The 27,876-nt window shown below is 37.7% G+C and overlaps 5 protein-coding genes and 1 pseudogene across 7 annotated transcripts; 2 read left to right on the forward strand and 4 right to left on the reverse strand.

The window, feature by feature from the left end:
* The first annotated feature begins 3,449 nt into the window (after positions 1 to 3,449).
* LOC111778625 (putative GTP diphosphokinase RSH2, chloroplastic) lies at positions 3,450 to 7,025 on the forward strand. The gene is made up of 6 exons (XM_023658556.2): positions 3,450 to 4,814; positions 4,900 to 5,085; positions 5,289 to 5,749; positions 5,846 to 6,004; positions 6,087 to 6,441; positions 6,524 to 7,025. The coding sequence occupies exons 1-6, from the start codon at positions 4,089 to 4,091 to the stop codon at positions 6,836 to 6,838; spliced, it is 2,202 nt and encodes a 733-aa protein (XP_023514324.2). The 5' UTR covers positions 3,450 to 4,088; the 3' UTR covers positions 6,839 to 7,025.
* LOC111778626 (transcription initiation factor TFIID subunit 9 pseudogene) lies at positions 7,001 to 10,476 on the reverse strand (annotated as a pseudogene). The gene is made up of 3 exons (XR_015413442.1): positions 10,365 to 10,476; positions 8,111 to 8,381; positions 7,001 to 7,645 (listed from the first exon to the last, which is right to left on the reverse strand). The product of XR_015413442.1 is annotated as a transcription initiation factor TFIID subunit 9 pseudogene (transcript).
* LOC111778507 (E3 ubiquitin-protein ligase SPL2) lies at positions 10,332 to 14,916 on the forward strand. 2 transcript variants are annotated; one of them, XM_023658383.2, is made up of 7 exons: positions 10,332 to 10,944; positions 11,624 to 11,757; positions 11,921 to 12,035; positions 12,290 to 12,457; positions 12,556 to 12,677; positions 13,121 to 13,240; positions 14,324 to 14,916. In XM_023658383.2, exons 1-7 carry the CDS (start codon positions 10,585 to 10,587, stop codon positions 14,673 to 14,675), a joined length of 1,371 nt encoding a protein of 456 aa, XP_023514151.2. In that variant the 5' UTR covers positions 10,332 to 10,584; the 3' UTR covers positions 14,676 to 14,916. The 2 variants fall into 2 exon arrangements, with proteins under 2 accessions (XP_023514151.2, XP_023514152.2); XM_023658384.2 differs by lacking the exon at positions 11,921 to 12,035 and having other exon boundaries at positions 10,335 to 10,944; positions 11,624 to 11,725.
* Positions 14,917 to 15,437: 521 nt separating this feature from the next.
* LOC111778508 (GRAS family transcription factor) lies at positions 15,438 to 17,904 on the reverse strand. Its single transcript, XM_023658387.2, has one exon. The coding sequence runs from the start codon at positions 17,641 to 17,643 to the stop codon at positions 15,895 to 15,897; it is 1,749 nt and encodes a 582-aa protein (XP_023514155.2). The 5' UTR covers positions 17,644 to 17,904; the 3' UTR covers positions 15,438 to 15,894.
* Positions 17,905 to 18,512: 608 nt separating this feature from the next.
* On the reverse strand, positions 18,513 to 19,281 carry LOC111778510 (auxin-binding protein ABP19a-like). Its single transcript, XM_087119040.1, has one exon. The coding sequence runs from the start codon at positions 19,242 to 19,244 to the stop codon at positions 18,624 to 18,626; it is 621 nt and encodes a 206-aa protein (XP_086975166.1). The 5' UTR covers positions 19,245 to 19,281; the 3' UTR covers positions 18,513 to 18,623.
* Positions 19,282 to 19,893: 612 nt separating this feature from the next.
* Positions 19,894 to 27,189, reverse strand: LOC111778509 (transcription initiation factor TFIID subunit 12b). Its single transcript, XM_023658388.2, has 8 exons — positions 26,299 to 27,189; positions 25,832 to 26,050; positions 24,516 to 25,178; positions 24,345 to 24,419; positions 21,070 to 21,148; positions 20,759 to 20,823; positions 20,618 to 20,656; positions 19,894 to 20,533 (listed from the first exon to the last, which is right to left on the reverse strand). Exons 1-8 carry the CDS (start codon positions 27,025 to 27,027, stop codon positions 20,351 to 20,353), a joined length of 2,052 nt encoding a protein of 683 aa, XP_023514156.2. The 5' UTR covers positions 27,028 to 27,189; the 3' UTR covers positions 19,894 to 20,350.
* Positions 27,190 to 27,876: the final 687 nt, after the last annotated feature.

The raw sequence follows: 27,876 nt of genomic DNA on the forward strand, positions 1-27,876 counted from the left end.
AGAACTCGACGTCAGTGGTCACCTTCATTGACAAAATAGACGCTCTTAGTAAAGCGTATGTGTGATATCCCACATTGGTTGGAGAGGAAAACGAAACACGCTTTATAAAGATGTGGAAACCTTTCCCTAACAGACATGTTTTAAAGCCTTGGAGGAAGCCCGAAAGGGAAAGCCTAAAAAAAACAATATTTTGCTACCGGTTGGCTTGAGTCGTTACAAATGGTATTAGACCTAGACACCAGACTATGTGTCAGGGATGAGGCAGTATGCTAGTAAGGACACTCGACCTCGAAACACTCTAAGAGTGTGGAAACCTTTATTTCTACAATAATTGCTCGCTTTCGACTTTCATTTTCCTAATTTTTTATATGTTTTCTTGAAGTTAATTCGATCTCGAACCTTCATTAATTTAAAAATAATATTATATATATATATATATAAGATAATGATTAATAGGACATGGCACGTGGGCTGGGTAGTGATGCCGACCAATCATCATCATGTAAGCAATTGCTTGCACAATTTAAGCAACCAAACTATACGCAAAGCCTAAATCAATTGCTTTTTTTGGTACTCATTCCTTTACGTCTCTACTTTGACAATTATGCCATTATTGACAATTCTATTTTGTTGCTTTCGGTAACAAAATATGTAAACTTTTATATCATTATTTTCTAATAAAGACGTGTTTAACCAAATTTTATTACGAACTTCAAACACTTTCTTCTCGTTATAAATCACGTTTAATATATAAGTTCGAAGGGTATTTTAGTCATTACCATCAAAAACCGATAACTTATAGAGCAAGCAAATAATCACTTTAGATATTTTAGACGAACATGACTCTCTTCTCGTTATAAATCACTCTTACTCTATACGTTTGAGGGGTATTTTAGACATTACTGAAGTTCCAACACTCTATTCTCGTTTTAAATCACTCTTAATATATATAGTTCGAAGGGTACTTTAGTCATTATCATACAAAACTGATGACGTATAGAGCAAGCAAATAATAACTTTAGATAACAGTTTTTCCCGTCCCTTTCCTAACTATTTTATATTTTAATTTAAATTTTAAAAACAATAATTGTATTTAATTTGGAATATTTAAATATATATTTGAAAATAATTTTCAATCGTTTTCCCCCTGTCATGTAATATAATATTCTAGAAGTGAAAAACGTGATTTTTAATTATTTGTATTTTTTTTTTCTTTTTCTAAATAATATATTTGAGTAATATTGTCGTACGAGGTTGGGCCCATCAGCATTAACCATGTTCTAGATTGATCGGAAAATCCAACGGTCAGAAATGAATATCAGTTTGTGAACCGGTCCGCCACCACCATTTTGGCGTTTCTCTCCGATTCGGCCGCGGCAATCTCCGCCCCACCTACAGTTTTTGTCCGCTTCCGACAGCCAGTCAAAGCTCCCACAACCGTCCGATTCTCCGACGCCACCGTCCAACGGTCCTGGAACCGGCACCGCAGAAACTACTTTAATTTAGTAGGCATAATTTTCGCTTCATTTTTTTTGGTCAAATTATTTGATTTTTTAAAATTACGCTTAAATATATATAATAGCAAAATTAATATAATTTCTTAAATTTTTTAATTATAAATACTAGAGGCAAATTCTAGCCAAATATATTATTTTTTTAAAATCATAACATAAATAAAAAAATATATTATCAATTAAAAAGTTAAATATAAAGATTTATCCAATCTATAAATGGCATCTCCATCCGACATGTCGACTCATGGCTGCTGGTCAGCAAACCACGTGGCGCTGATTTTTACAAACTGCGGTCCACGTGTTTGCCACTGCCTCTCCAAACTGAATCTATCGAAAAAATTAAAATTTGAATAAAATTATTTATTTTCCTATTTTTCTTTTTATTTGACCATGAAGTGAACTTCCAATATTGCCCCTCGTCGGCCTTTTCAATTTCAATTTTAAAATAATTATTGGACAACCTTATAAAATTCGCAAAGGTTGTCTCCATAATTGGCCCAACATCTTTAAAATTAAAATTATATTTAATTTGATTTGACTAAAGATATTTATTATTAAGCAATGGAAATTTGGTGTTTAAGATAAGGTTATTAATTAATTTGTTATAAAAAAAGCATTAAAAATTCAAATACAAGTTGGGCCATATATTATTTATTATTTTACTATATATTTTATTTCATTGATTAGTAGTTAAACTTTATATACTAAAATATAAAAATAACATGATTTTAATTTATTTTTTATTTTTACTTCTAAAATATTATTAGATTTATTATAATATTTTACATTTTTTTAAATATATGTTACATTGAAAATGAAAATTATTCGTTTATTTAAAATGAAAAAAAAATATATATCTACAAAACCCAATTTTGTAAAATTATTATAATTTTACGAATATAAAAATTGAAACAAGAGAGCGGTAGACATCTAAATTATTATTATCATCATTATTATTTAATTCAATAACACGTAGAAAATAATAACTTTAATCTTAATATTTTAATTCAAATTGCAATAGACATTTATATCTTTAATCTATATTATAATATGCATAATTTATTTGATATTTCCATTTAATGAATATATATTTTTTATATATGTAAATTGTAATGTCCCTTTATATTAGTGCACAAATAAACAATTTTTATAATTCAATAATTTGTCAAACATTAAAAAAAATAATTATTATAATAAGAATAATAAAATGCAAATACACGTGGCATATCCACTCATATCCAAAACCGGGGGAGGCCACTTTGTTTAAAGGAGGTTTATAATTAAAATAATTAATTAAATTATAATTATGCCTGCCGTGCAGTACAAGTATGGAAAAAGTAATTATTTATCCATATCCACTTCTACAGTTGTCACAAAGTAATTATTTATCAAATTTATTTACCTTTTTTAAATCACAGATTAAAAATTTTATATTTTTATTTATTTATTGTAAAATAATTTTATCATTTATTTTTTAATTTAGAAAGTCACTCTCTATATATGCATTATATATTTATATGAACCATGAAAATGATATATATATATATATTATTTTTTAATTAAAAAATGATTTATATTGGAGACGGATTATTTTATTTGTAGTTGGCTAATTTAATTTAAAAATAGATGAGGGTGTGACAATTTATAATTTAATTGCATAATTTTATAATAAAGTTAATTGACCCATTAAATGAAATATATATATATATATATATATATATATTTTGGTTAAGTTTTATCGAATTATAAAAATAAAATTTTAAGTTTGTTAAAGACGAAGAATTAGTCTTTCCTAGGGGACACAGTATGGTTATTTCGATAGAAAACAAGGGTATTGACGTAATTTTGGTAATTCCAGATTATTATTATTTTTATTTTAATATTTTAATTTTCGTTCCAATTTCCTGTAATGTAAATAGAATACGGATACTGTGAATATCGTGGGAAGCTCTCCCTGTTCCTTTCATTCATCCTTCCTCGCCAATTCCCTTTCCCTCTTTGACACTTCTTCTTCCTTCTTTTGTTCTTATTTCCACTTCAATTCCTTCGCCTTTTCTCCTTCTTCAACGTCTATAAATCTTTACATATTCCTTTTACGCCATTGATATTTCTTTTTCTGTTCTTCTGTTCTTCTGTTCTTTGGTGTACCCACGATTCTCCTTCTTTCCGAGGGGCAACTGTCTCCGATCGCTCAGAAAGTTGATTGTTCTTCCATTTTAGTGTTGGGTTTTTCACTTACTGATCTGGGTCTGTCGATTTCTTTAGTGGGTCATTCAGGAATTTGCTGTAGATTGTTTGTTTTTCTTTCATCTTGTCTATAAAATTGTTCGATTCTTGTTGCTTCTGTTTAGTTTGATTCGTAATTACACTCTTCAAGCCTTTTAGAAGTTGGGTTGTTCTCTAACCCTATATTTGGGGTTTCTTTCTGTGGAGTTGGTGTTGGATTAGCGAGGGAATTAGTTGGATTTTTGGGGGTTTTGATTGGAATAGATTTGATTTCTGGTTTTGATTGGATTATTTGGGTTTGATTGTGATCTGATTTGGAGAGGGAAGTGATTTTTTGTGCCCTAGATCATGGGAGTTCCGACGATTGCTTTATACGTCGGTCCGCCGAGTAGTATTTGCTCTACGCACCCTTGTCAGATCAATGCTCATTCGTCTTTTGATTTCGAAATTGGTTCTCGATCTTCTTCAGCGTCATCGGCATCGGCTTCTCAGAAGCCGGTGGCCGGTGGGCTGACTTGCCTTTTCTCCGCTTCTCCAGTACGGCATGTTTCGTCGACAACGAGCTATTCCGGTTGTGGAGAGGAATTGGGATCGTTATGGCATGATAGAGGGGAGGAATTGAGTAGCTCATTCCGATATTCTTCGAGCAAATATTTGGGGTCTTCATTCACTAGGGATTCTAGCCCTGTATCGGTGTTTCAGGGTCCGATTACGTGTTGCAGTAGCGGAGTTGGTTCGTCGGCGAAGAGCCCTCCGATTTGGATTTCGAGAGAGAAGAGTGGGGAAGTGAATTTCCAGAGCTCGATCGGAGTTGGGTCAAATGGATTCTTCAATGGATACTTGAGGAATGCTTCAGGATCTTATGTGGATGTTCATAGAAATGCACTTGATGTGAGTTCATCGGCTGTGCTCATGGATGAGTTGACTTTTAATTTGGAAGATGGGTTTGTGGAGTGCACTTCGGAGTCGTATGCAAGGGATATGCTTCGTGGTGCACAAATTAGGCATGAAATCTTTCTCGATGAGTTCGTGATCAAGGCATTGTACGAAGCCGAAAAGGCACACAGAGGACAAGTATGAAGCCATTTTCATGATCTCTTTCCCCTGTTTCAATCTGTGGCATTAGTGAAGATGGCTAAACTTTTATTATTCTTTGCAGATGCGAGCGAGTGGAGATCCATATTTACAACATTGTGTAGAAACGGCGGTGTTGCTGGCATCAATCGGTGCAAATTCCACGGTCGTCGCTGCAGGGCTTCTGCATGATGCGCTCGACGATTCTATCGTGTGTTATGACTACATTTTAGGGACAGTTGGAGCTGGGGTTGCTGATTTAGTTGAAGAGGTGAGCAAATTTTTCGTTCTCGATTAGGAACTGATGAAATTTGATTGGATTTAATGCCTATTATGGTTGATCATTGATTTATTGTAGCTAAATTTTCGATCGCCGTACCGTTTATAACGAGACTTGATCTTACTATGCTTACTATTTGGATAGAGTCTGCTTTAGATTTTCGACTTATGGTAAAATTCATCTTGTGGTTTTAGGTGTCTCAACTAAGTCATTTAAGCAAGCTTGCACGCGAAAATAACACAGCTAACAAAACCGTCGAGGCAGATCGGTTGCATACCATGTTCCTCGCCATGGCCGACACTAGGGCCGTTCTCGTTAAATTGGCTGATCGTCTGCATAACATGATGACACTAGATGCATTGCCATTGACCAAACGATTAAGAGTTGCCAAGGAGACTTTGGAAATCTTCGTACCATTGGCTAATCGCTTGGGAATATCGAGTTGGAAGGAGCAGCTGGAAAATTTATGCTTTAAGCATCTTCATCCCGTCGAGTATAAAGAACTTTCGTCTAAACTCGTGGAGTCGTTTGATTCAGCAATGATCACTTCTGCTATTGAAAAATTAGATCAAGCTCTTAAGAATGAAGGGATTTCTTACCATCTCTTATCTGGACGCAATAAAAGCTTGTACAGCATATACTTAAAAATGTTAAGGTATGTTCAATATAAGCTTGATCTGATGGTTATGAATGCTGCAGTGAATCTTTGATGGCTCATTGAAAATGTGTACTTTCTATTTCTTATTTGCAGAAAGAAGTTGACCATGGATGAAATACACGACATTCACGGGTTACGTCTTATTGTAAAAAATGAAGGAGACTGCCAGAGAGCTTTGGCAGTAGTTCATCAGTTGTGGTCGGAAGTGCCCGGGCGGTTCAAAGATTATATTAGTCACCCCAAGTTTAACGGGTATGTTGTGGCTCAAAATGGTTGTTCTTCTGTGTTCTTTTTATGTTCGTCCCCATGTCTAACTTGATTCGATGATTTGAAGGTATCGATCGCTCCACACGGTTGTGGTGGGTGAAGATATGGCACCCCTTGAAGTTCAAATTCGAACGAAGGAGATGCATTTGCAAGCTGAGTTTGGGATTGCAGCTCATTGGAGATATAAGGAGGGCGACAGTGAATATTCTCCGTTCGTCATTCAGATGGTCGAATGGGCTCGATGGGTTGTTACCTGGCAGTGTTTGGCTATGAGCAAGGATGGATCATCTGTTGGTTCTGATGATTCAATCAAACCACCCTGCAAATTCCCTTCTCATTCTGAAGGCTGTCCGTATTCATACAAAAGCCAATGTGATCGACAAGATGGACCGGTCTTTGTCATAACTATTGAGAATGACAAGGTGTGTTTCCTTTTTTTCGTGTTATGTCGTAAACTTGGTTAAGTGATGTAGTCTAACGATTGCGACATACTTACTACTGCAGATGTCGGTACAAGAGTTTCCTGCAAATTCAACGATCATGGATTTAATGGAAAGATGCGGGCGAGGAAGCTCAAGATGGACCTCCCATGGCTTCCCCACGAAAGAAGAGTTGAGGCCGAAGGTAAACCACGAGCGAGTGAACGATCCAAAATGCAAGCTGAAGATGGGTGATGTGGTAGAGCTAACTTCCACCATACCCGACAAGTCATTGACAGAGTGCAGGGAAGAAATCCAGCGAATGTACGATCGTGGGATCACGGTATCAAACCCCGGACCGTCCCCGGTTGCACCAAACACTGCTGGTTTCTGGAGCTGACCATACCTTATTTTGTCTATGATATACATTTAGTGATGATTATCAATTTATTCTGTATATAGCTGTCTCTGTACAAAACAACTTGATAGTTGCCACAAAGAAATAGATGACTAACAGAAACTCAGAACGGTTCAAAATCAAGATTAAAAGTTCATTATTGAATGATAGAATTTCATCTTCATACCCAGATTTTTCTCTTCTAGACCTGTCATGTAATTTTGTCCAAGAATGTGGGAATTGAATATCCACACTCTAATGATTCAGATTCTATTGGAAAGGACACATGGTGGAAATAGAACCACTGAATTCTTTTAGCAAATAGAGACAAGTTATTATACAATAGATCTTGTTCATAAATATTACAATGTGAAACGACGAACCAAAAAGACGACTATGTTATTTTTGGACGTTTTGCCAAGTGGAAAGATACTCTCCGTGGGGTATGTTAAGGTGGGTTGGCGCCTTCGTTCTCCTTCGTGTCACTCCAAACTCTAGACTCTCTTTTTTCTTCAATGAGATCATAGTAAAGTCGATCAAGGAAAACACTCCTCCTTTCTTGCGAAAGGCGATCTTGAAAAGGTGCACAGGAGGACCAAACAACCTTGATCCTCCTCCAAGTCAAAGCCCCTTATTTTACCTTTCCCCAGGAGGCCCCTCCATGGTTTCTACTGGTTGCTTCTTTGGGATTGCCAGTTGATAGTTGGGTCCGAGCAATGTGTCTTGATTAGGTGGAAGGGTGATACCAGGCCCACCAATGGACCTTGGCAATGGTATTTTGTTTCTATTTCTGGCCAACTCTAGAAGAACCTGACAAAACAGAAACACCCTTCCTTTAATGGCAGAGAGGATGGCAAGGGAAATCCGTGATATGATCATCATTCTAATACTGACCATAATATTCCCCCATGCACAAATAGATATTTCTCACTAACAAGGCAATGATTCGGTTCTAAGCTGTCGTAAATTTATTATAACAGTCTAAGCCCACCACTGACAGATATTGTCTTCTTTGACTTTCCCTTTCGGGCTTCCCTTCAAGTTTTTAGAACACTCGATCATATTATCAAATCTACTTGGGAGAGGTTTCCATATCCTTATAAGAAATGCTTCGTTCCCCTCTCTAACCAACGTGGGATCTCACACTTATCATGGATAAATGATTGACATATTACTCAAATAATTCTATCAGTAAGTCCTATTTCCGAGCTTAATTGTCCAAAGAGTCACTCCACAAATCGATCACATCTAGTTGGGACTATGAAGCCATGTTACCTCTCTTGGAGAAGGTCGTGAGAAGCTGAAATTAACTTTTGATTGGATAGCAAGCGTCGCACCATCACACAGCAGCCTTGCCTGCATGCTCCGAGTAAACTCCTGCATCCATCAGTACGTCGACAACATATCGATACCACAGCTCAAGAAACTGGTGCAAATACGCAGTTCATAATCTTCAACTCCCATTGATTTCAGAAGTATTTCACAATCTTTGCATCCCTTGGCAGGTCCTGCTCTCCCTCAGTTATTTCCTCACTGCCCCTTTCTCCTGTACATGAAACTTACATCATTCATATAACTTTCTAAACTGATATTCAATCAAAAGCTTGTTTTACATTCCACATTTGATATTATGAAGTAAAAAATCATAGTTTACAAGACTTTCATATGTTCATTACTTCTGCCTTGCTCTTTTATCTGAACTTTGTGGAAGAAATCAATTTAAAGAAAAATAAATGTTTGAAAATTTAAAAGCCTAACTGATCGTGCTATATAATCAACCAAAGATATATCAACTAGTTAAAGCATAAATCATCGACTATAAGGTCAAAGATTTGAACTCTCACATTGTTAGTTAAAACAAATCTCTTGTATGAAAAATCTTAGTCAACTTTCAAATACAGCAATACTCTAGGAGATGAATTCTTTGCCTTTCATTGACAACATTGTGTTTGAAAATAGTAGCATGTAGATGGCAACTCCAGGACAAATAGAACGGATCCATTGTCTAATCTTTCAGTTTGAAAATAAACAGAGGACGAAAACGAATTGGCTTCTCAAACTTAAAATTCAACGCTTAGCAAAATTACAGCACAATATTGCAATTTCCGACTTCTCCTTCCCAATTTCCCCTAACTTCAAACCTTCCAGAAATGCGAGAAAACATAAAATTATAAATTGCATGCTACCATTTAGTTTCGAGAGCCATAATTCAGCAATTCAAAAATGGAAAAAGATTAAGAATCCCCAATTTCACATTTTCCCTCCAATCTAAGCACGAAAAAACTCGTCCGCTAGGCAACATAAAATCAGTTGCCGCAAAACCTAAAAATACGCAGAAAAATTGAATGGAACTCGACAAGTAACAACTCGATGGGATCAAGAACGGAAAGAACACAAATGCTAGCATACCGACTCATGAAGGTCGAGCTTCGGGCGAGAAAATGGTGTTTTGGATTTCATATCCTCACCTCCACTTCCACGACTCATCTTCTCTAGAATCTAAACAAAAGAATATCTTGCCCTAACAATTTTGTAATTCGTGTTTCAGTCAGAGCTTCATGGATTGGCTTCGAAGCCAAGACGCTGTTCTTCGTTCTCGTCTCCTCTCCTCCAAGTTCAGCCCATGGAAGTCGATGTGTCGTATCCGGAGCCCCGAATGATACTACCAGGTTTCCCATGGATTCATGGCCCAAAAACTCGGCCCATATTTGAACGGAATGGGCTTTTGTTTTGGACGCTGAATTTAGTTCATCAATGGTCACATATGCCCCCCTCGAGGGGTATATATGTAATAGTGTGCCGGTAAGAATGGTAAAATTTTTTTGAACCCATTTAAAATTTTGGATGCATTAGATAGGCGACCCAGTAATCCAAATTGAGTTCACAACTCAACTTAACTAAACCCGAAAATAAAGATTTATTTTTAATATCGGTAAAAGTAGGGTTGAGTTGAGTTGGATTGTAACCCTATTTTCTGATTGGTCGGTTGACCCGACAAAATAAAGTCAACCTGCAAACCGAACCATAATTTTGACTTTAATAAAATATAACACAATCCAAACCGAAAGAAAATCTAACATAGACGAAGAATTGAGATATATTGAAATCAATGAAATTTAATAGACAAAATTTGAGATATAGAACATACCCGAGACTAAGAGAAGGTAAGAAGATCGATGAAAAAGGAATGCATACAAAACGAGAGTGAAGGAGGGAACCCTAAAGGGATGACTCCAGCACCGAGCACGTGGTAGCACAGCGGGACAATGCTGTGAAGCCCATTTTATATGACGATTTATTCAAATTAGAATATTTTGAAGTCAATGAGCTGAATTATATTCCCGATCGTTGAACGCATTCTGGATCGAGAGTTAAAAAGTTCAAATCAGATAACATTTTAATTAAATAAGTGAATTTAAACCTTATTATATTTGTCTAATTTATATTCGTACTAAAAGCAAATTTGATTTTTCGTTTATTATTATTATTATTTTTTTTCCTGGGTCGAAATTTGATAGGTAATATTAACCAACCACTGCGACGGTGGTGGATTGCTCGAAGAAAAATTCCCTCCACTGCGCTACCCGTTTTCCCAAATTCTGCAGTTCTCCTCCGAGTTGGCCTGCGTTATCTCCCGCCATTTGCCGGCAAATCGCCGCCGCACTGACTCGGCGGTTGTGCCGGTCGCCATCTACAACGCATTCAAGGAGGGAACTGTTTTCACCGCCACAGAGACGCGGAATTCACTAATGTCCTCATCGGAGCAAGCCCTCGTCTCTCTACTCTCCCGATTTGCTTTATCGTTTGATGGAGCTGCTTTGGGCGCAGCCCTAGCCTACGCTGCGTTTCATACCGTCCTCAAACTCACTGCTTCCTGCTCTGCTCTCGATGAGCTCCGTAAAGCTCCAAATGTAAGAGTATCTGATCTTCGCCATATGATTTCCGATGGAGATTCGCGACAATCCGAGTCCGATCAAAAGCTTGTTGTAGTTCGTGGCACCGTGGAGGCCAGGTCGTTTGTGGAAGGTAATTGGAAGAGCTTGCAGCCTAATGTATTGATTTCTCAGGAGTCCGGAGATAGAGCAGTGATTATTCAGCGTACGCAAATGGTAAAATCTCCTATGGTATTTTGTTAGGCACTGCGTGACTGTGTTAAGATGTTTTTTTGGGGGCTGCAGTTCTTCTGGAGGAGGATAAGTGAAAACTGAGCTATGCAGTTTAGAGGATTGCCCGATTAAATTCAATATTATTCCGTTTGTTAGAATCATACGAATGCAGAGTGGTGTGTTAGTATTTGAGTTACTTGATAGCACTACTAAAAGTTGCCATTGAAGTCTAACCGATTAATCAATAACTCGTGAACTCGTGCATCGTTAAATTCTTTTCACATTATGAGGTCTCTAGTAACGTCCTTAAGTTCAGGAGCAATAATGATACGATTCTAGTCTGGATGAACAATGAAATGAGAAGAATCATGGGTGAAATGATATGATTCTAGTCTGCATAGGTCTTCTGGCTTGCCTGAATTTGTTCTATCATCATATATAATATATAACTACGGTATGCGGATTAAATATTTGGGAAACGTTGAACTCTTAAATCAATTGTAGAATCTTGGGGAAAATGATTTTCTGTTTTCTCAGGCGAACTATCATAACCTAATTGGTTCTTTAGGTGTCTGTTTTGGTTCCCCTTTGCTATTCAGTATTGTGAATGTGTTGTGTGTGTAAATAATATCCAGTTTTATAAACTAAAGCTTATTGGGTTGTAACTTGTGGCATTGTTTAGTGCATATTCAACGAATGGAAGGGCTTTCTTGGATGGACTTCTGATTTACGTGCAATTTTTGGAAGAACCTTTAGAAAGCAAGAGTCGACATCATTCAGAACGGTAAAATCAAGCTTCTCTCTGTTATTGCTATGGTTGGTTCACTCTTTTTGTCCTTAGTAATAAAACATCTTTGTATTCAATACCTTTTAAGCTTGAATGATATGGAACTTTGTTATTCTGTCTGTGAATTAAGAGCAAATTGAAGTTGAATGATTTTTTTTTGAGGGCATCTCTTATATGTGGCCATTCTGTTAGGTCCTTTTCCTGTGATTGTCTATTGGATCTTCTTTTTCCCTTGCTTGTGGCGCGTGCAAGTAGGTTTGTAAGTGCTATCTCTTCAGAAAGGGGTCCAAACCGAGTAGGCTTGAAGGTATACCCCATAGTGTCAAGAAATAAAGGAATTTATTGTAGCTAACTTTTTGTTTATAAAAACTAAATGTACTTCATATGAGATTGATGTGTGGCAGTTGTGATTTGTGAAGACTGAAGGTAAAATATATATTTTAGATATCTGGTTGAGCAGAAGGGAGCTATATTCCTGTGGTGATTGTACCAGAATTGAGTGCAGTTTACATATTACGTTTTATCTTATGTGATGCTGATATTTGTGAAAAATTTTAACAGGTTCCTTTTGTTCTTGTTGAGGGTCATTCCCCGTATTCTGATTTTGTTGTTGTTAACATGGATGGCTCAAGACATCGTTTGCCTCTTACAACTGTGTATCGTCAACTGCAACCCGTTTGTGCTACTCCTTATACCTTCCTTCAAGCACTTTTTGGTCACGAGTACCCTGTGAGTTAGGCAATCTATATTGAACTAAAAACATCTTTTTCTTTCTTTTTATTAATGGATTTTATCTAAAAATTCTTTATCATGTTCTACTTTTGAAGGTTGGGGTGCTTGATGAGGAGAAAATACTTCCATTAGGGAGAAATATCAGTGTTGTTGGCGTATGCAGTTTTAAAAATGGAGTTCCTGAGATAAAGTCATGCAAGGATTTTCCCCACTTCCTGTAAGTTTATGCATTTTGAAGTAGAAATAACGTTGAGAAGGTCAAGATTATGTAATGTAATTTATGAAGGTAAACCATTGATGCATATAATTAATTCTTTCCCATGACTCATCCACATAAAATTGACAATAAATGTGTTCTGTATTCCAATAGTGAGCCCCATTGATTTGGCTTTAGTGCTCTGTTTGGGATTTCAACTAGGTCCTAGGATCAAGCCAATGAATAGAAAGCTTTCGTGGTCTGTTGGAGTGTGGATTTTGGTTTATTCTTGCGTTAGCCAACACATATTGTCTCATCAGTGATGCTAGCAAATGGCTAGTCTCTCCCACGCCCACCCAAAGTAACCCACGCATGAGTGACTATGGGGAACAGTGTCTAATTTGTCCTTAGAGATAATCTTCATTGAAAAAACGGGTACTATGATGACTTACTTTTCCTTGCAGATGTGAAATGACTAAAGATCAGATGGTTTTAGATCTTGTCTTCAAAACAAAATTTCTGTTCTGGAGTACTATTGTCCTTGGTTCGTTGTCAGTTGGTGTTCTTGGCTGTTCTGTTATGAGGTATGTTATCTTTCTTTCATTCTGATACGTGGAAATCACTACAAGGAGAGTAAGATTTGGATTATCTTGTTGATCGAATATCTCAAGACAAGAACATTGTTTGAGATTCGAATCACTCCACAAGTAAGATCGATCATGTCTAGCTTGAATGATTCTTGTTGATCAAATATCTCAAACGCAAGAACACTTGTTTGGGATTCGAATCACTCCACAAGCAAGATTGATCATGTCGAGCGTGAATGATTCTACATGCAACCTAACTACATAGAATTGCAAAGAAACTTAGTCATTAGCTAAGGAAAGCACAAATGCTTTTTTTACTACATTTTTCAAGTCTACTTACAAATACAATATACATGGCTTTATATAGCCTCAAAATGAAACTATTAAAGGCATTCCAAGAGTTCTAACATTCATACTTAATGGCCACCATTATGTAATGGCCACCATTATGTAATTGTAAGGTAAATAAAAAGTCTTAAAATATATTAATGAAATACAATAACTCTAAATTACTCTAAATTGTAATTTACCCAAAATTTATAACATGAAATTTCATTTTTATTTTTGTTCAATGTGGCATGAATTGAAATATCTTTTGATAATTTCAACAATATTTTCTTCGCATCTTAATTGAATTATGTTGTATGATTGATGTCTCTTTAGTTCATATCACTTTCTTTTATTTTATTGTCTTGTCAGTCAAACTGTCGCAAGGTATCTTAAATGTTGGTAATTTTTTTAGGCAACGCAATGCACTTGTAATATATGCCATCCATGAAATGTTTATTTTGCTTGGCACTCTGCTTTCTGTTGCATTTTCGTTTGTTGGAGAGTTGTAGAAGAGTATCAGTGATTCTTCAACTTTTATTTTTTTAGCAGTGAATTTCTCTTGCTTTTATGAACTAACTATTGTTCTTATTTGGTCCTCGAATGGAATGAATAAAAGCTTAGCTCTACTGCGTAGTGAGTGAGTGATGAATGATGAGATTGCTCCCAAATTTACTTATTATTCACCCTTTCTATGATTACATTGTAAAAATTTGATGAATGTTTGAACTTATTTGCGTCCATTCTCTTCAGAAATTGGAATAGATGGAAACAGTGGAGGCAACAGAGACGGTTACAGGATTCAGGGAATGATTCCACCATATCACAACTGGATTCAAGCAACAATATCCCCATCTATGGTGACTTTGGAACTGCATCAGACGACGAGGTAGCATCCATTCCAGATGACGAGTTATCATCGAACGTTCCAGATGGACAGTTGTGCGTGATCTGTCTCATGAGGAGAAGGCGATCTGCTTTCATACCATGTGGTCATTTAGTTTGCTGTGAACGTTGTGCCATATCAGTCGAACGCGATTCAGCTCCCAAATGCCCCGTCTGTCGCCAGCAGATCCGTAGTTCTGTGCGAATATATGATTCATGAGAAGAAGCAAATTATTTCTCAGGTTCGAACTCATCTATCTGGGAATCTCATTCATCTGGGTGGCCTTTTTTTTGCTGATACTAAGATTTTATATATATGCAATGCAAGTGATTCCTGGGGCAGCAGTGATGGCTCTTGTAAATACCAGACAATATATACTCTTTTATACTGTAACTTGCCAATGTATGGTACTAAAGAAAACAAACAAATAAATAAAATCTTGCTGATATGTGATGAGAAAGGAGGCTTCAGTATTGGCTCTGATATTATTACTCCCTCCGCTCCCATTTTTATGATTGGACGTTTAAAGTTGGACGAAGTTGTTTTTTCTGCTAAAGACATGTACCTTTGACGTAGAAGTTTGACGGTTAAATTTGATTATGAGAGCTTTTGTAGCGAGGTTACCAGTCATTTTGAAATTCAAACGATTACGAGACTTTTGCCCCACTCTAATTTTCCGTTTCCACTGGAAACTGTTCAAGGGAAGTGTTTGGGTTTCCTTGATGAGGCAGACGAAGTGCAGGTGTGCATCCAATGATCCGGTTCAATTTGTTATTCCAACCAAGTCTGAATCCGAAAAAAAAAAACATCATTCGTTTGAGTACTTCTTTCTTAAATCGATGGTAATTGAAGTGTATGACTAACCCAATAACGAAAGTTTCGTAAGGAACTCGAACAGGCTACCACGAGACAAACAAAAGATCTAAGATCTTCTTTCCAAACGAAAGTTTCGTAAGGAACTCGAACAATTCGAACAAGCTACCATGAGACAAACAACAAACAAAAGATCTAAGATATTCTTTCCAAACAGATTCGATTCGGAACTCTAAGATCTTCTTTCCAAACGAAAGTTTTGTAAGGAACTCGAACAGGTTACCATGGGACAAACAACAGACAAAAGATCTAACATCTTCTTTCCAAACAGACTCGATTCGGAACTATTATATGTCCAAGGTCCAATAGTCGGAACTATTATATGTCCAAGGTTCAATATTGAAATACTTTGTCCGTGTCAACCAACAATTTGAAATGCCTCGACTTTTTGACTTTTTTAGAACAGGTTCGAGTGAAATAGTAATGATTCGAATGGCTCGCACTCCTTAGCCAAATTCCAACACAAAGCTACGGAGTATTTATTTCTTGGCCAGAAATGAAGTGCTTGAAGAACTCTGCATTGGAAATTAGTGAGCAAAACAAAAGAAGGAAGCATTGAACAGTTTCAACCGCCATTGGATTTGATCCCCAACTTCCAAAACGAACAAAACGAAACAGGTTGCCCTTTCCACCATAGCCCTACGCATCCATCTTTCTCTTCAACTCTCATCTCCCAGTTGTTATCATACCTTCTCATTGAAGCTCGAGCCGTATCAATGGTGTCTTCACCGAACAACTTTCTTGCAAATCCAGCATTTCTCATTCTTTCGCACCATTTTTCCATTTCCTCGTTCATTTCGCCTTCGTTCCTCAGCGCCTTTGCGGCTTCGCCTTCCATCACCTTTCTTTCCTCGCTTTCTCGACCTTTGAATGCGGAGCTTGTTGAATCCAGGAATCTCCATAGGTATTCAACTTTTCTTGTGAATCCGGTGTCGAAATTTCCGCAGTTGTTACAGCTACATGCCATGTTGTTTTCGCTTAGAATCACAGCTTTGGGTTCCATTTTTCTTAGGTTTTGTAAGAACTCGAATCTTTCGTCTGGAGCGTAGTGTTTCAATTGGTGGAGTCTGAACTGTGCGCAAACGATTAAGATTTCGTCCGGAAACTTGCCGATTACTTGCGAATTCAAACTCTGTAGCGAGCGATTGTCGAGGCGGTTGATCTGTAAATTGATGTTTAATGATTTCGCGAAGCTAAGAAGCCGAGAGGAGATGTTGTCTCCCGGTGGACCAATCGAAAACGGCGTCTCTGCATTTTGATCATGTTCGACGGTTGGAGCGATGACTGTGAGGCGAATTAGTGGCGGGGGTCCACCGGAGCGGCGAGTTAAGGCCTCGAGCAGCGTCGGCCATTGCACACCATGAGAAACCCCGATGTCAAGAATGTGAAGATTGCGCGAGCGATTTGGTTCTTCAGAGAGAATGTGGAGAATCGAAGAATTTGCGATGTTATTCGGAAAAGCAAACCATGGACTCACCTCGTGGAATTTAATCAACGACCTCTGGAAGAATCGAGGGTCTGTCGAAGCAAAAGTAACTGGCGCAAGTGTGGAAGAAGAAGAAGAACATGAAGAATTGGAGGACAGGTAATGGGCCAAAGCTCGGAGACCATAGGCGGCGAGCCGGTGGTTAGCATCGCCGGTGGGCGAGGCGAGCTCTTGAAGAACACAAAGAAGGTGATGTACTCTTGTTGCATCCCCTTTTATGATAGCATTAGCACAAGGATTTAGCAATTGCTCTGCCCACCTTCCTTCCTTGTTATTCCCATTATTATTGTTACTCCCTGTGGCTTTTGATGAATTCCTTTTGTTCCCCACTGATTTCTTCATCACAGTCACACCTGCAACAGCTCCACTGCTTTTATCTGCACCATTTTTGCTCTGATTGTTCTGGTTCTTCCTCTGATTCTGTTGGGTTTGCGATGGTTTATGAACTGTATCATCAGGAGCTTTTCTTTTCTTAGTCAAATCAGATGGCGTCAAGTGATGGGAAGTGGAAGTGTTAGGTGGTTTAGTACTGACAGTGGTGGGGGAACTGCTTAGACAGCCATTAATCAGATCTTGGCCTATGTCTTGGTTCTCATCCCACCATTGATAGCAGTTTATAGAGCTAGAGTTGTAGGAATCATCCGGGAACGGGGAAGAAAAAAAAGGAACTGAATCCGCTAACCAATCCAATATATGATCTTCAATGGTCATTTTGCTTGGTGAAAAGTATTTCAGACAGAGAGGGAAAGAGAAGATATCCTTTTGATGAGGGGAGGGAGGGAGAAAAATGGAGTTCAAGGGGTTGCTGGGTTTATGGTGGAGGCTCATTGACTAAAAGATTAGGATAGAGCCAATAATGTTTGCATTAAAATAAGGCAAGGGGTCACTTACAACCTCCATAAACAGACAATGGTGGGGTATTTTCTAAGCTATTTGTGCTGTTCTTTTGGAGGATTTGATGTTTGGGTTAGGTATTTTAAAGTCGAAATGAAAAAGTCGGGCACTGTCTCTTCCTCAGTCTGGGTTGTTAGTTAACTCATCATTCTTTTGTATTGTGAAAAAATATGCAGTGGTGGTTGGAATCCATGAATGGGATTTGGTGGAGGAATCTTTCAAGCTTTTAGCCATGGTTTTGAGCTTTGAACGTATTAGTTTTTTGTTCTTAAAAAATTGAAACATCTCTCCAAACCCCTTTTTGGAGGCTTTAAATCCTGAAAAAAGTATATATTCTTGGTCTTATTTTATTTCCAATTGTTGTTTATCCAGGTATCATGATTGGATGTTCGAGGAACTAAAGTTGACTTCAGCTGGAACAAACTTTTAAATCATTGGTTAGTTCATCGGTTCCTTTCGTTATTAACTACTAGTTTTATCTATCCTTATCTGCTGTCAGTTCATTGATTTCCTTTGATGATTTGCAACAAAATTGCAAATTTTCTGCCTTTTAATGATTCTTTTCCAATCTTTACTGGTAATAGTTCAGACCCAGGCTCCCATTTGAATCATTCTTAGTTAAGGTATCTATGGAGTCTGTTCTATCTGGAACCATTCATCTTGACTTAGTTCAATCAAATTGGTTATTGAAGTGGAAGAAACTGATACTTTTTATCTTTTCAAAGCAAATCAAGCTCATAAATACACATTAAAAATGTTGGGGGAGGGGGGAGGGGGGAGGGGGTGTGGGGAGACACTTGAAATCAACTAATTTAAATGACATTAACATACAAATAGCAATGGAAAAGAACATCAATCAAATTTGTTACTTGGAAATGCAGGATGACTGAAGCAAACACATCCTTTGGCCAATTCTAACCACTCCCGCCGAGAATAGCCTTGAACTTTTTCACCAGAGCGGGGTCGAGGAAAGTGGTCTTCGACACCAAGTCAGTACTCAAGTCGTTGGCAAACAGAGCAAAGTCAGTGATTTGGAGACCAGGGCTTGGGCTGCTAAATACAGGATAACCAACGGCAGTCACACCACCAGCATTAATCTGAAAATGTAGCAACCCTTGTGGGAATATCATGAGATCTCCCTTTTTAAGAGTCTTCACGAAGACAGCATTAGCGGAAGAGATAAAACCAGCCTGAATGATACCCTGAGTCACAATCAGCAATTCTGAAGCTCCTGGGTGTGTGTGAAGTGGTATAACACCACCAGGAAGCAAGTCTAACCGAGCAGCCGAGAGACCGAGTCCATTCACGCCTGGATACTGCTCCACAAACGCTGGGGTGACTGCAGCTTTGATTAGACTTGTTATATTTCCAGCACCGCTTAGGCCTGAGTACACGAAGTCATCTGCAGTCACGGCGCTCTTGCAGGCGTAGCCTGCTGGCCCTTGTGGACCTTTTAGATCAGCAACGCAGAAGTCTTGGACGGCTGCATTGGAAAGAGAGAAGAGGAGGGCAATGACAAATAGGGAGTGAAACATTTTGGTTTCCTTTTCGGGAAATGGTATAGTTTCTTGATGAGTTCCATGGAGTTTATATAGAAAGTAAGTACTCAATGGCTTCCCTTACTCCCAAGTTGCACCAACATTCACTCAATGCTAGGATAGGAAGATTGATGAATGAATGAATGAGAGCCACTGCATCTGAGCATGTGGCTGCTAATGAAGATCAGATTATCAGAGAAAGAAACAGAATCTCTCTTTTATGAACTTTATGACACAATGTTTGGATATTCTTCTGCCCATCTAGGACGCATAATGTTGCAAGTAGGATAAAGAAGGAGATGAAGCAAATAGTGATGGATTAATAAGCTAAAATATGCTTACCATTCAGGATTAACACAAGGATATGCGATGAAAGTGGAGTGGACCAGCTGCACATGGGCAGTGGAAAATCTGTATAAGAAGCCAACTTTTAGGTTAGCTAAGGTCCAGTTCAAGACGTTCCATCAAGTCTCTCTGTATCACATGGCACCATGAATGGACTTGTGGCCTTGATGAACTCCCTGCCATGGCGTTCAGGCTGTCTGCATTTATTCAAGAAGGCACTTTTCCTCATCTGGAAAATTAACAGTTGAGATTACTACAATTCATGGCTTTCCAAATCAAAACAGATGTGGGGAGGGAGAAGGGATGAAAAATCATATCTTCTATTCCATTTGTAATAATTGTGTTATGTGATCCTCCATACTTCGAACGACTCGAGATATGTGATCCTCCATACTTCGAACGACTCGAGATTGTAAATAAAGACTATCAATCATAAATTAAAAATGTCCTCCATGGTAACGACAATAAACTCGAGGCCTATTACTAATATGACTGCCAAATATTTTGTACAATTAACCTTATGGCCATGTTTCCACATAATGCATCTTGATATTATACAGCCTAAAAAAATGCTTTCGAAAAGTCGTATCTCTAAGAACCATCACACTCCACACAAAGTTCAGGTCCCCTCTGAAATGGCATCCCTCCTCTAAATCTCATATTATTGTTGTATCCCTGAACCGACACCGGGGTAATTCACCGAATAGTCGAGATCTACCAGCATTCTACCAGCATAAGTTTCAAACGTAGTTAATACATCAGAACCTCGTCATTTGCTGCAGTAACTGCGAACCAGTTGTCTGTGACAATAGTTGTTCTGAGCTTGATGAAGGTCTCATTAGGTTGTTGGTACCGATGGGCATTCCAACCCCTTGTCGGACCATCTCTTTAGGGCTATTTACGTTTGTTTCGACACGGGATGCTTCCTTCAGTATGCGTATCTGATGAAATCCCCAGAAGAAAAGATTTGAGATAAATGATAAAAGAAGAAACTCCATACACTTGAACAGATAATTCCAACTTACCATGTCCAGACGTTTCTTGTGAGTATCACTTGATGATAACTACAATATTCAAACTTCTTATGGTTAAACAAAAACGAAAATTTGAAAGATGAATTAGACAGAATGTGCTTATTTAGAGATAGAGCAAGAGGATTTTCTTACATTTTTGTTGCGATTCTTCCACTCGTCACTCGAATATCCAGGAACGTTTAACTGCCAATTCTTCTCTGCACATTATACACAATTTATGATTGTTAAAGCTTTGTCTAATAACGGGATCTTGAGTTAAATTCGTGAGAAATGTAGAATAAGATAAGAGACAACCTAGACCATACAAAAGATAATCTACCTCATATGAAAGAATTGATACCCAAAATCTAAATTTTAAATCAGAAAAGGTGGACACATGTTGCTGATGCATAACCATTCAAGAAATCAAGTCAAAAGAAGATCATGAGGAAAGCAGTACACACCTAAGTGTAGCAATAAATCTTTGGATTCTAAAGTTGAAGATTTTCTGTGTTTTGCCAGATTGCATGAAAATGTGGTCACCTGTATTACAACAACAAAAAAAATCTCAGTTTTCACATGATATACCATCCAATCATACGGAGATAATGATAGCTTATGAATGAGCCATGAAATCAACATGTTTTTTTTTCTTAGATGGAAACAAAAATATTCATTGTAAGAATGAAAAAGGACTAATGGTTAAAAGATACGAACCTCCATTAAGGAATGAAAAAAAGAAAAACAACTAAGAAGGATATAAATAACAATCCAACTAATACTAAATCCTCTTCAACAAAGAGCCTAAAATAACTAACCAATAAAAACATCGAGATAAAGGCCAAGAAAAAGCCAGGCTCCCAAGTAAAAGAAACTGACAAAGGAAGGAAGAAATTCAACAGCTCGGAACAATCTTTCCACACAATAGACGGCTGGGAAGACCATGCATTATCTGTAGAATGTTGTGTAACCTAAAAATCATTTTGAAGAAAAAGACGACCTGACTTTTGCAATTGATCATACAAAGGAATAAAATTAAACTCAACAGCTTTGGCCATAAAATCCTTAGATGCAAAGTACCTTCATTCATCAGAACTCGATTTATTCTCTTTAGATCCACTAATTTTGTAAAACTAAGAATGGACAGTGCTTTGAGGGTTCTGAATGAAATATATCCCCAAATGAAGAGACAATTTCTCAAACTTCTTATATATTATCTCAATCTCAGCTGGAATGAAACCACAAATATTTATTTTAACTTCAATTTCAGCCGTTGTACAATCAATAAATTATGACTCTAAGAAGAGATATTGACCAAACCTCCAAAATGTTGACCAATTGCTTCAAAACAAGGTAAAGGAAAATTCTTCAAGAAATTCAGCCATCATATCCCTCAATAAACTTTCCATCAAACTCCAACTTAGAAGAATCGATACTCAATTTCAACAACGCCTTATCCATCATGAAGGGATTAATAGAAATCTTGGATTAAACCTATAAAGCATTATGAATGTCCTTCCAAGAGTTGTGGACTAACAATGTAAAAACCACCGAGACAAAATTTTCATTTCCTCCCCTTCCTTTTGTTTCCCCTAACCCAAAAAGAAGAAGCATCTAATCTCATCTTTTGTACCATTTCCGTCTAACTTTTGGGAGTTGATTATCGTTGACTAGCTTCGGCTGCAATATTTCTCCTTCCTCAACGTGATTAGTAAAAATGAAAGTTGAGTGCTGATTTTTCTCAACTCTTAAGAGAAAATCTCTTATCATATCCCAGAAAACTATCCAACCTTTCTTTTAAACACCGGGTACTAGAAACTTATTTCTACCTCCAGAAGGTGGTCAAACTACACATTCAAGCTTTCAACCTTGGGGAGACCAAAACTTGGTCAAATGAATTGTCTCAAAGACAACCCTGACTTGCTTAGAAAAATGTGCATTGGATTTTGCAACAATTCAATAACAGAGTTTTCAATTTAAAACAGATGAAAGATAGAGCAAAATTTTCATCTCGTTCTTCATGTCTTAAAAAAGAAAAATTCACGTCATTTTCATACTAAATGCAAAAATAAAGGTAATGGATACAACTGCTCATCATCTCCATGGAAATGGCTAGGTGATAGCGGAGAAGCAAAACGGGCAGAGGGAAAAGAATGGCTAGGCAACAAGAGGAAGAAATAAGTAATAAAAAAAAGGACGGAAAGGGTCCGTCAAAGACGATAGGAAAAAAAGATTGAGGGAACTGACGAGGAGGAGGGGTGGCTAGGTTTTAAATAAGAAAACCAGGGGAGAATAAGACCAGACAACACCTAATAGAATCGACGAGGAGGAAGGGTGGCTAAATTTTAAATAAGACAAAGGCAGGACAAAACTGAAGGGTGCAAAAGTGGGAGGGAGACGACCAGCATGTGGTTGATGGAACCGACAGGGAGCGTCGGCCAAAGGTGGCCAGTTGGACGTGCCTGCAGCTGTATGAGGCTGAACGGTGGTGGCTAGGATTTTGGAAGGGGAAGGGTTAGGAGGAGAGAGCAAGCCCAGAAAGGGGTAAATCAACATGAATTATAAGACAATAGAAGCTATATAATTAATCTACACAATAATGAAAATCGTTCACCAAAAGGACTGTAACACCACTTCACTTGATTTGTTTGTGAAAATGGAAAGGTATGGGACCATAATGAGAAAAAATCTTTCAATAAGACATCAGTGTCGTAGCAGCAAAGTATTGATTTTCTAATGTTCTCATAAGAGATGGTTCACAGGTTTTTGTTGGTGAGAAAGAAGGGAGGACAATAAGCACAATGGAGTACAGTAGTATATTTCTGTAAACAGATAAATGACAAAGAAATAGACTGATCCAGTCCAAAAGAGTGTATATACCATGCTCCCTCCATCAGAAATAGAGTCCTTTTGGTGATTTATTAAAAGGAAAATATCCAGAAATAGGACCCTAAAAGTTAAGCAAGGGAAGAGGCATAGTAATTTATCATAACTACAAAATTGAATGAGTTATCCTATAAAATAAACTCTGCACATTGTTATAAACTATACTAACTCAAATATTGTTGTCATGTAATAATGCACATTGCTCAAGGGGAAGGCATGACGTATCAAACTTGTGGCCATTGATAAAACCCCTCCAACTACTACCTTAAAATGTCTTGAGTTTTTTATTCGATGGAATACAGTTTTAATTATAATTTTCGTTTTAACCACAACGATAAGAAAAATGGTTGAATAGTTTCAGGTATAAGGAGTATGGTCAAATCACACAGAACCAGAATCACTAAGTAAACAGAATAAATAAAGTCTAAAATGAAACAGAATGAACAAATATTTGGACTTGGTCAGATTACACAAAAAGAAAAGAAAAATCATCCCAAAGTTTAGCTGTATAAAATGAAACAATCATCCCACGATGCAGATTAGATGTCCCTAAATCATGGTTTTCTGGTGATTAATGGGTCATAGAATAGCATACTATTTTTGGGAAATACTCAGAACATGATCCTCAGTGACATTTTGCAGTAATTTTTTGGTTTTTCTTTGAACTGACTTACTATTGTAAATGTTTTCAAATAGTATTATATAGCGCTTCATATAGTGAATGACTAACTTAATATGTATTGATATTGACTACGACTAAGGGACATATGCACTTATTATAGTATGAATATAAAATTAGGTGGAAATGTACAAAGGGGTCTGGGGAAATTGCAGTAGAGCGTGGAGATCTCACCGAATCAATAAAATCATCAGCAATCTCCAAGAGAAGATCTTCGACTTCAGGTTCCAGCTTTCCAAATGGATCTACCTGCAGACATTCAAAGTTCAACTAAAAGAGCAAAATAAAAAACGGAGAAGTATAAGAAAGATAAGAGTAGATAAGAAATATAAAAATAGGAAGGACCTGTGAAACCAGATCTTGTATCTTTCTCTTTCCGAGGACTTGAGTGGCAGCTTCTGTCCCTTGGCTTGAACTTCCCCCAGGTGTACTAGTGCCAGATACTGTGGCATCTGGATGTGACCCAGTCAAACTGAGAGATTTCTGAGCCGCAAGTCCAGCTATCCTAGGAGAATGCTGCTGCTGATGCAATGCTGGTTGCAGAGATTGGAGTTGTGATGGTTGTTGAAGTAGTTGTTGTTGTTGTTGTTGATGAAGTGGCTGTTGTTGTAGCTGTTGTAGCTGTTGCAGTTGCTGTTGTTGTTGTTGTTGTTGTTGCTGCTGTGGCTGTGGCTGTTGCTGTTGCTGTTGCTGTTGCTGTTGATGAAGCTGTTGATGTCCCATGGACGGCTGTTGCTGTACAAGCTGAGGAAATTGTTGAGGGTTCAAGGACATGGAGTTTTGATGCAATTGACTAGATGAAGCCAGTTGCTGCTGCAACAGGACCTGTTGATGCCTCTGTTGAAGACGATATGATGGTGAGCCAGGGCTAGACATCGATGGCATTTGCTTCAGCCACTGTTGCTGTTGCAAAGAGTTCTGCATCATGGTTGGCTGCCCATTCTGAGCCAAATTACTCAATTGTTGATTCATGAATCCAAGATTTGACATTCTCGGTAAGTTCTGAACCTGCAATTTTTAAAAATTGACTGGAAGTCACAATCATGCCCGCAATTTTACAGTTACTAGTCGCTAGATTCAAAACAAAATAGCAAGAATGCATAGGAAGATTATTAAATCTAATTAGCAGACGAACATATCCATACAAGCAATAAAGTGATATTGCGGTTGCTGCTATAACAGTTGAATGGATCGAGTTAGAGAACACGATGAACAAAAAATAAGCAATGATGACAATAATTAGAGTTATACCATGTACCATAGTAATAAAAAAAGGAGAGTGTTAATGGACACTACTTGAAATTAGAGACGTATTATAAATATACTATATGTCCTACGGGCATTATTCGTAATGCAATAAATGTTTTCAACTTCACAAAGAATAAGTTCTATATTTGTAATGCAATGAATGTTTAGATTACAAAAATAAGTTGTAGGAGATAAAAGCCAAAGCCCTAAACTTCTATTAGAGTCAACAAAAGAGAGTACCCTTCATGAATTGCAAAAATAAGTTCCAAACAATCACCAAAGTAACCAACAAAGCATTAATCTTCCAAGGTTCAAATTTAGCCTATCAGTCCATATAGGAATATAACGATATGTATCTGGAAATAAAAGTGCAAGAACATTAGATACAGAGTAGAGATGCTTTGTTAGGAAACCTGTGGAGAGGTAAGTGAACTTTGTTGGGACAATTGCTGCCTTATTTGACCTTGGTTTATTCTCTGTTGGGCATATGACGCAAGGCCATTAGCTCTTAGTTGTGAGCTCAAATTCATTGATCCCATCATCCCCATTGTTTGCATTCCTTGCAAAGGTTGCCCATGAGAGTTACTTGACTGAAATTGTGCACCCTGGACTAACCCAGCTTTTTGCTTCGACTGTACAAAAGGCTAAGTTTCAGCTAAAATCAGCAACAAAATATATTTACCTTAATTTCTAATGTCAACAGATCAATAATTTAGAATTATAAACGAAGAATCTAAGGCACAACCCATCACCAAAATGCCAACGGCGTGCCTATAAAATTTTCAGATTCACTTCAAATATAAACACTAACAATATCCCAACACCAAAGTAGCATCAATACCAATTTAAGACAAACGAATACCAAGAATTCAGAGCATACCGAAGCCAGTAGTTGTGACTGCAAGTTATACTGAGCAGCAGCAGTCGCCCCAGACAACATGGGCAAATGGTTACCCTGACCCATTAATGCAGACCGCGACAGATTCCCGGTTCCCATTTGGTGTTGTTGGTTAGGCTGTTGTAGCTGCTGTTGCTGGTTTGTAGAAGACCCACCAAAACTCATTGGACTATAAAGCCCCGATTGTTGTCTCATCATCCCAAACTGCTGCTGCTGCTGCTGCTGCTGCTGCTGGTTCAACCTGGACATTGAAGGGGACCGTTGTAAAGCCTGCTGTATTTGGAAATTTGTCATCGCATTCGCATTCTGAGGCTGTTGCACCATTTGCTGCGAATGTTGTTGCAGTTGCTGTTGCTGTTGTTGCTGCTGCTGCTGCTGCTGCTGCAGCTGTAGAGGCTTCTGTTGGTACTCCAATCCAACCGCAGGGCTTAGCTGTTGCTGCTGCTGTTGATTTTGCGGATTTTGAGAGATATGCGAAAGAGGGGGAGAAGAAATTTGCGATAGTGGATGTAACTGGTCAATCGAGGGCGACTGAGCAAGCGCAGAAGCCGCAGGAATGGGAGGATTTGCCGACGAATTTGTTGAATTAGATGAATTCTGCGGAATAGCAGCGGTTGAAGGTTGGACCTGCGGTTGTTGCTGCGGCGGCGGTGGGGAAGGGTCCATAGGGTTCGGTTGGACCGGTCTAGGCGACGGAATACTGTCTGCCATTGAAATTTCCCGATGAGCAAAGATGAAGAAGCTAATTCCTGGTAGAAATTGTATCAGAATTTGCAGAGAAACGGGTGAATCCGAAGGGGAGAAGGAAAGAGGAAGGAGGAAGAGAGGACGGGTGAAGAACCGAGTGTTGAAGAACGAGCAGTAGGATTCTTACACGTCATCTGATGGACCGCTGTACGAGTGGGTCACGTATACATTTTTGTGCAATTTGATTCAGTCATAACACGTGGATAGTTATTGTACGTCCGATTTGAGTATACCATTGATTGCTGTGAGCACTCCCGCATCTGATCTAAAAGCTTTAGCAAATTTAATAAATTTTTAAAAATACCTTTAAATTAAAAAAAAAATATATTCAATACTCTTCAAATATTTTAAAAAATTAAAATACTATCATAAAATTAAATAGTATTAATATCATTTACATTTACTATAAAAAAATTTACCTCTATCAATTATCGTATAAAATGAGTTTTTCTACTTAGGCCGACCAAATAAGTGGCTTTACTACGGGCTTGGTTGGATGAATTGTTTGAAATATGAATGGTGCGTGACCTATGGCCCCTGCACGTGTCATGTCTTGTAATTGTTTTTTAATGCCTATTTATCATGTTATTGTTGTGATACGAGTATGCTATGCTATGGGACTCATTATGTTACGTTATGGTGTAATATGAGACATGCTATGTTATGGAATGTCACGTTGATATGTTCATGCCATGTGAAATTGTGCTATAAAAAGTGTTATATCTTGTTATAAACTATATTATGAGATGACCGAAAATGATTAACGCATGTTATGAAGTGAATGTAGGTATAACTTGTATCATAGACACATGT

Source organism: Cucurbita pepo, chromosome 17, assembly GCF_057944985.1.
Source record: "Cucurbita pepo subsp. pepo isolate OVF chromosome 17, ASM5794498v1, whole genome shotgun sequence".
Taxonomy (NCBI): Eukaryota; Viridiplantae; Streptophyta; class Magnoliopsida; order Cucurbitales; family Cucurbitaceae; genus Cucurbita; species Cucurbita pepo.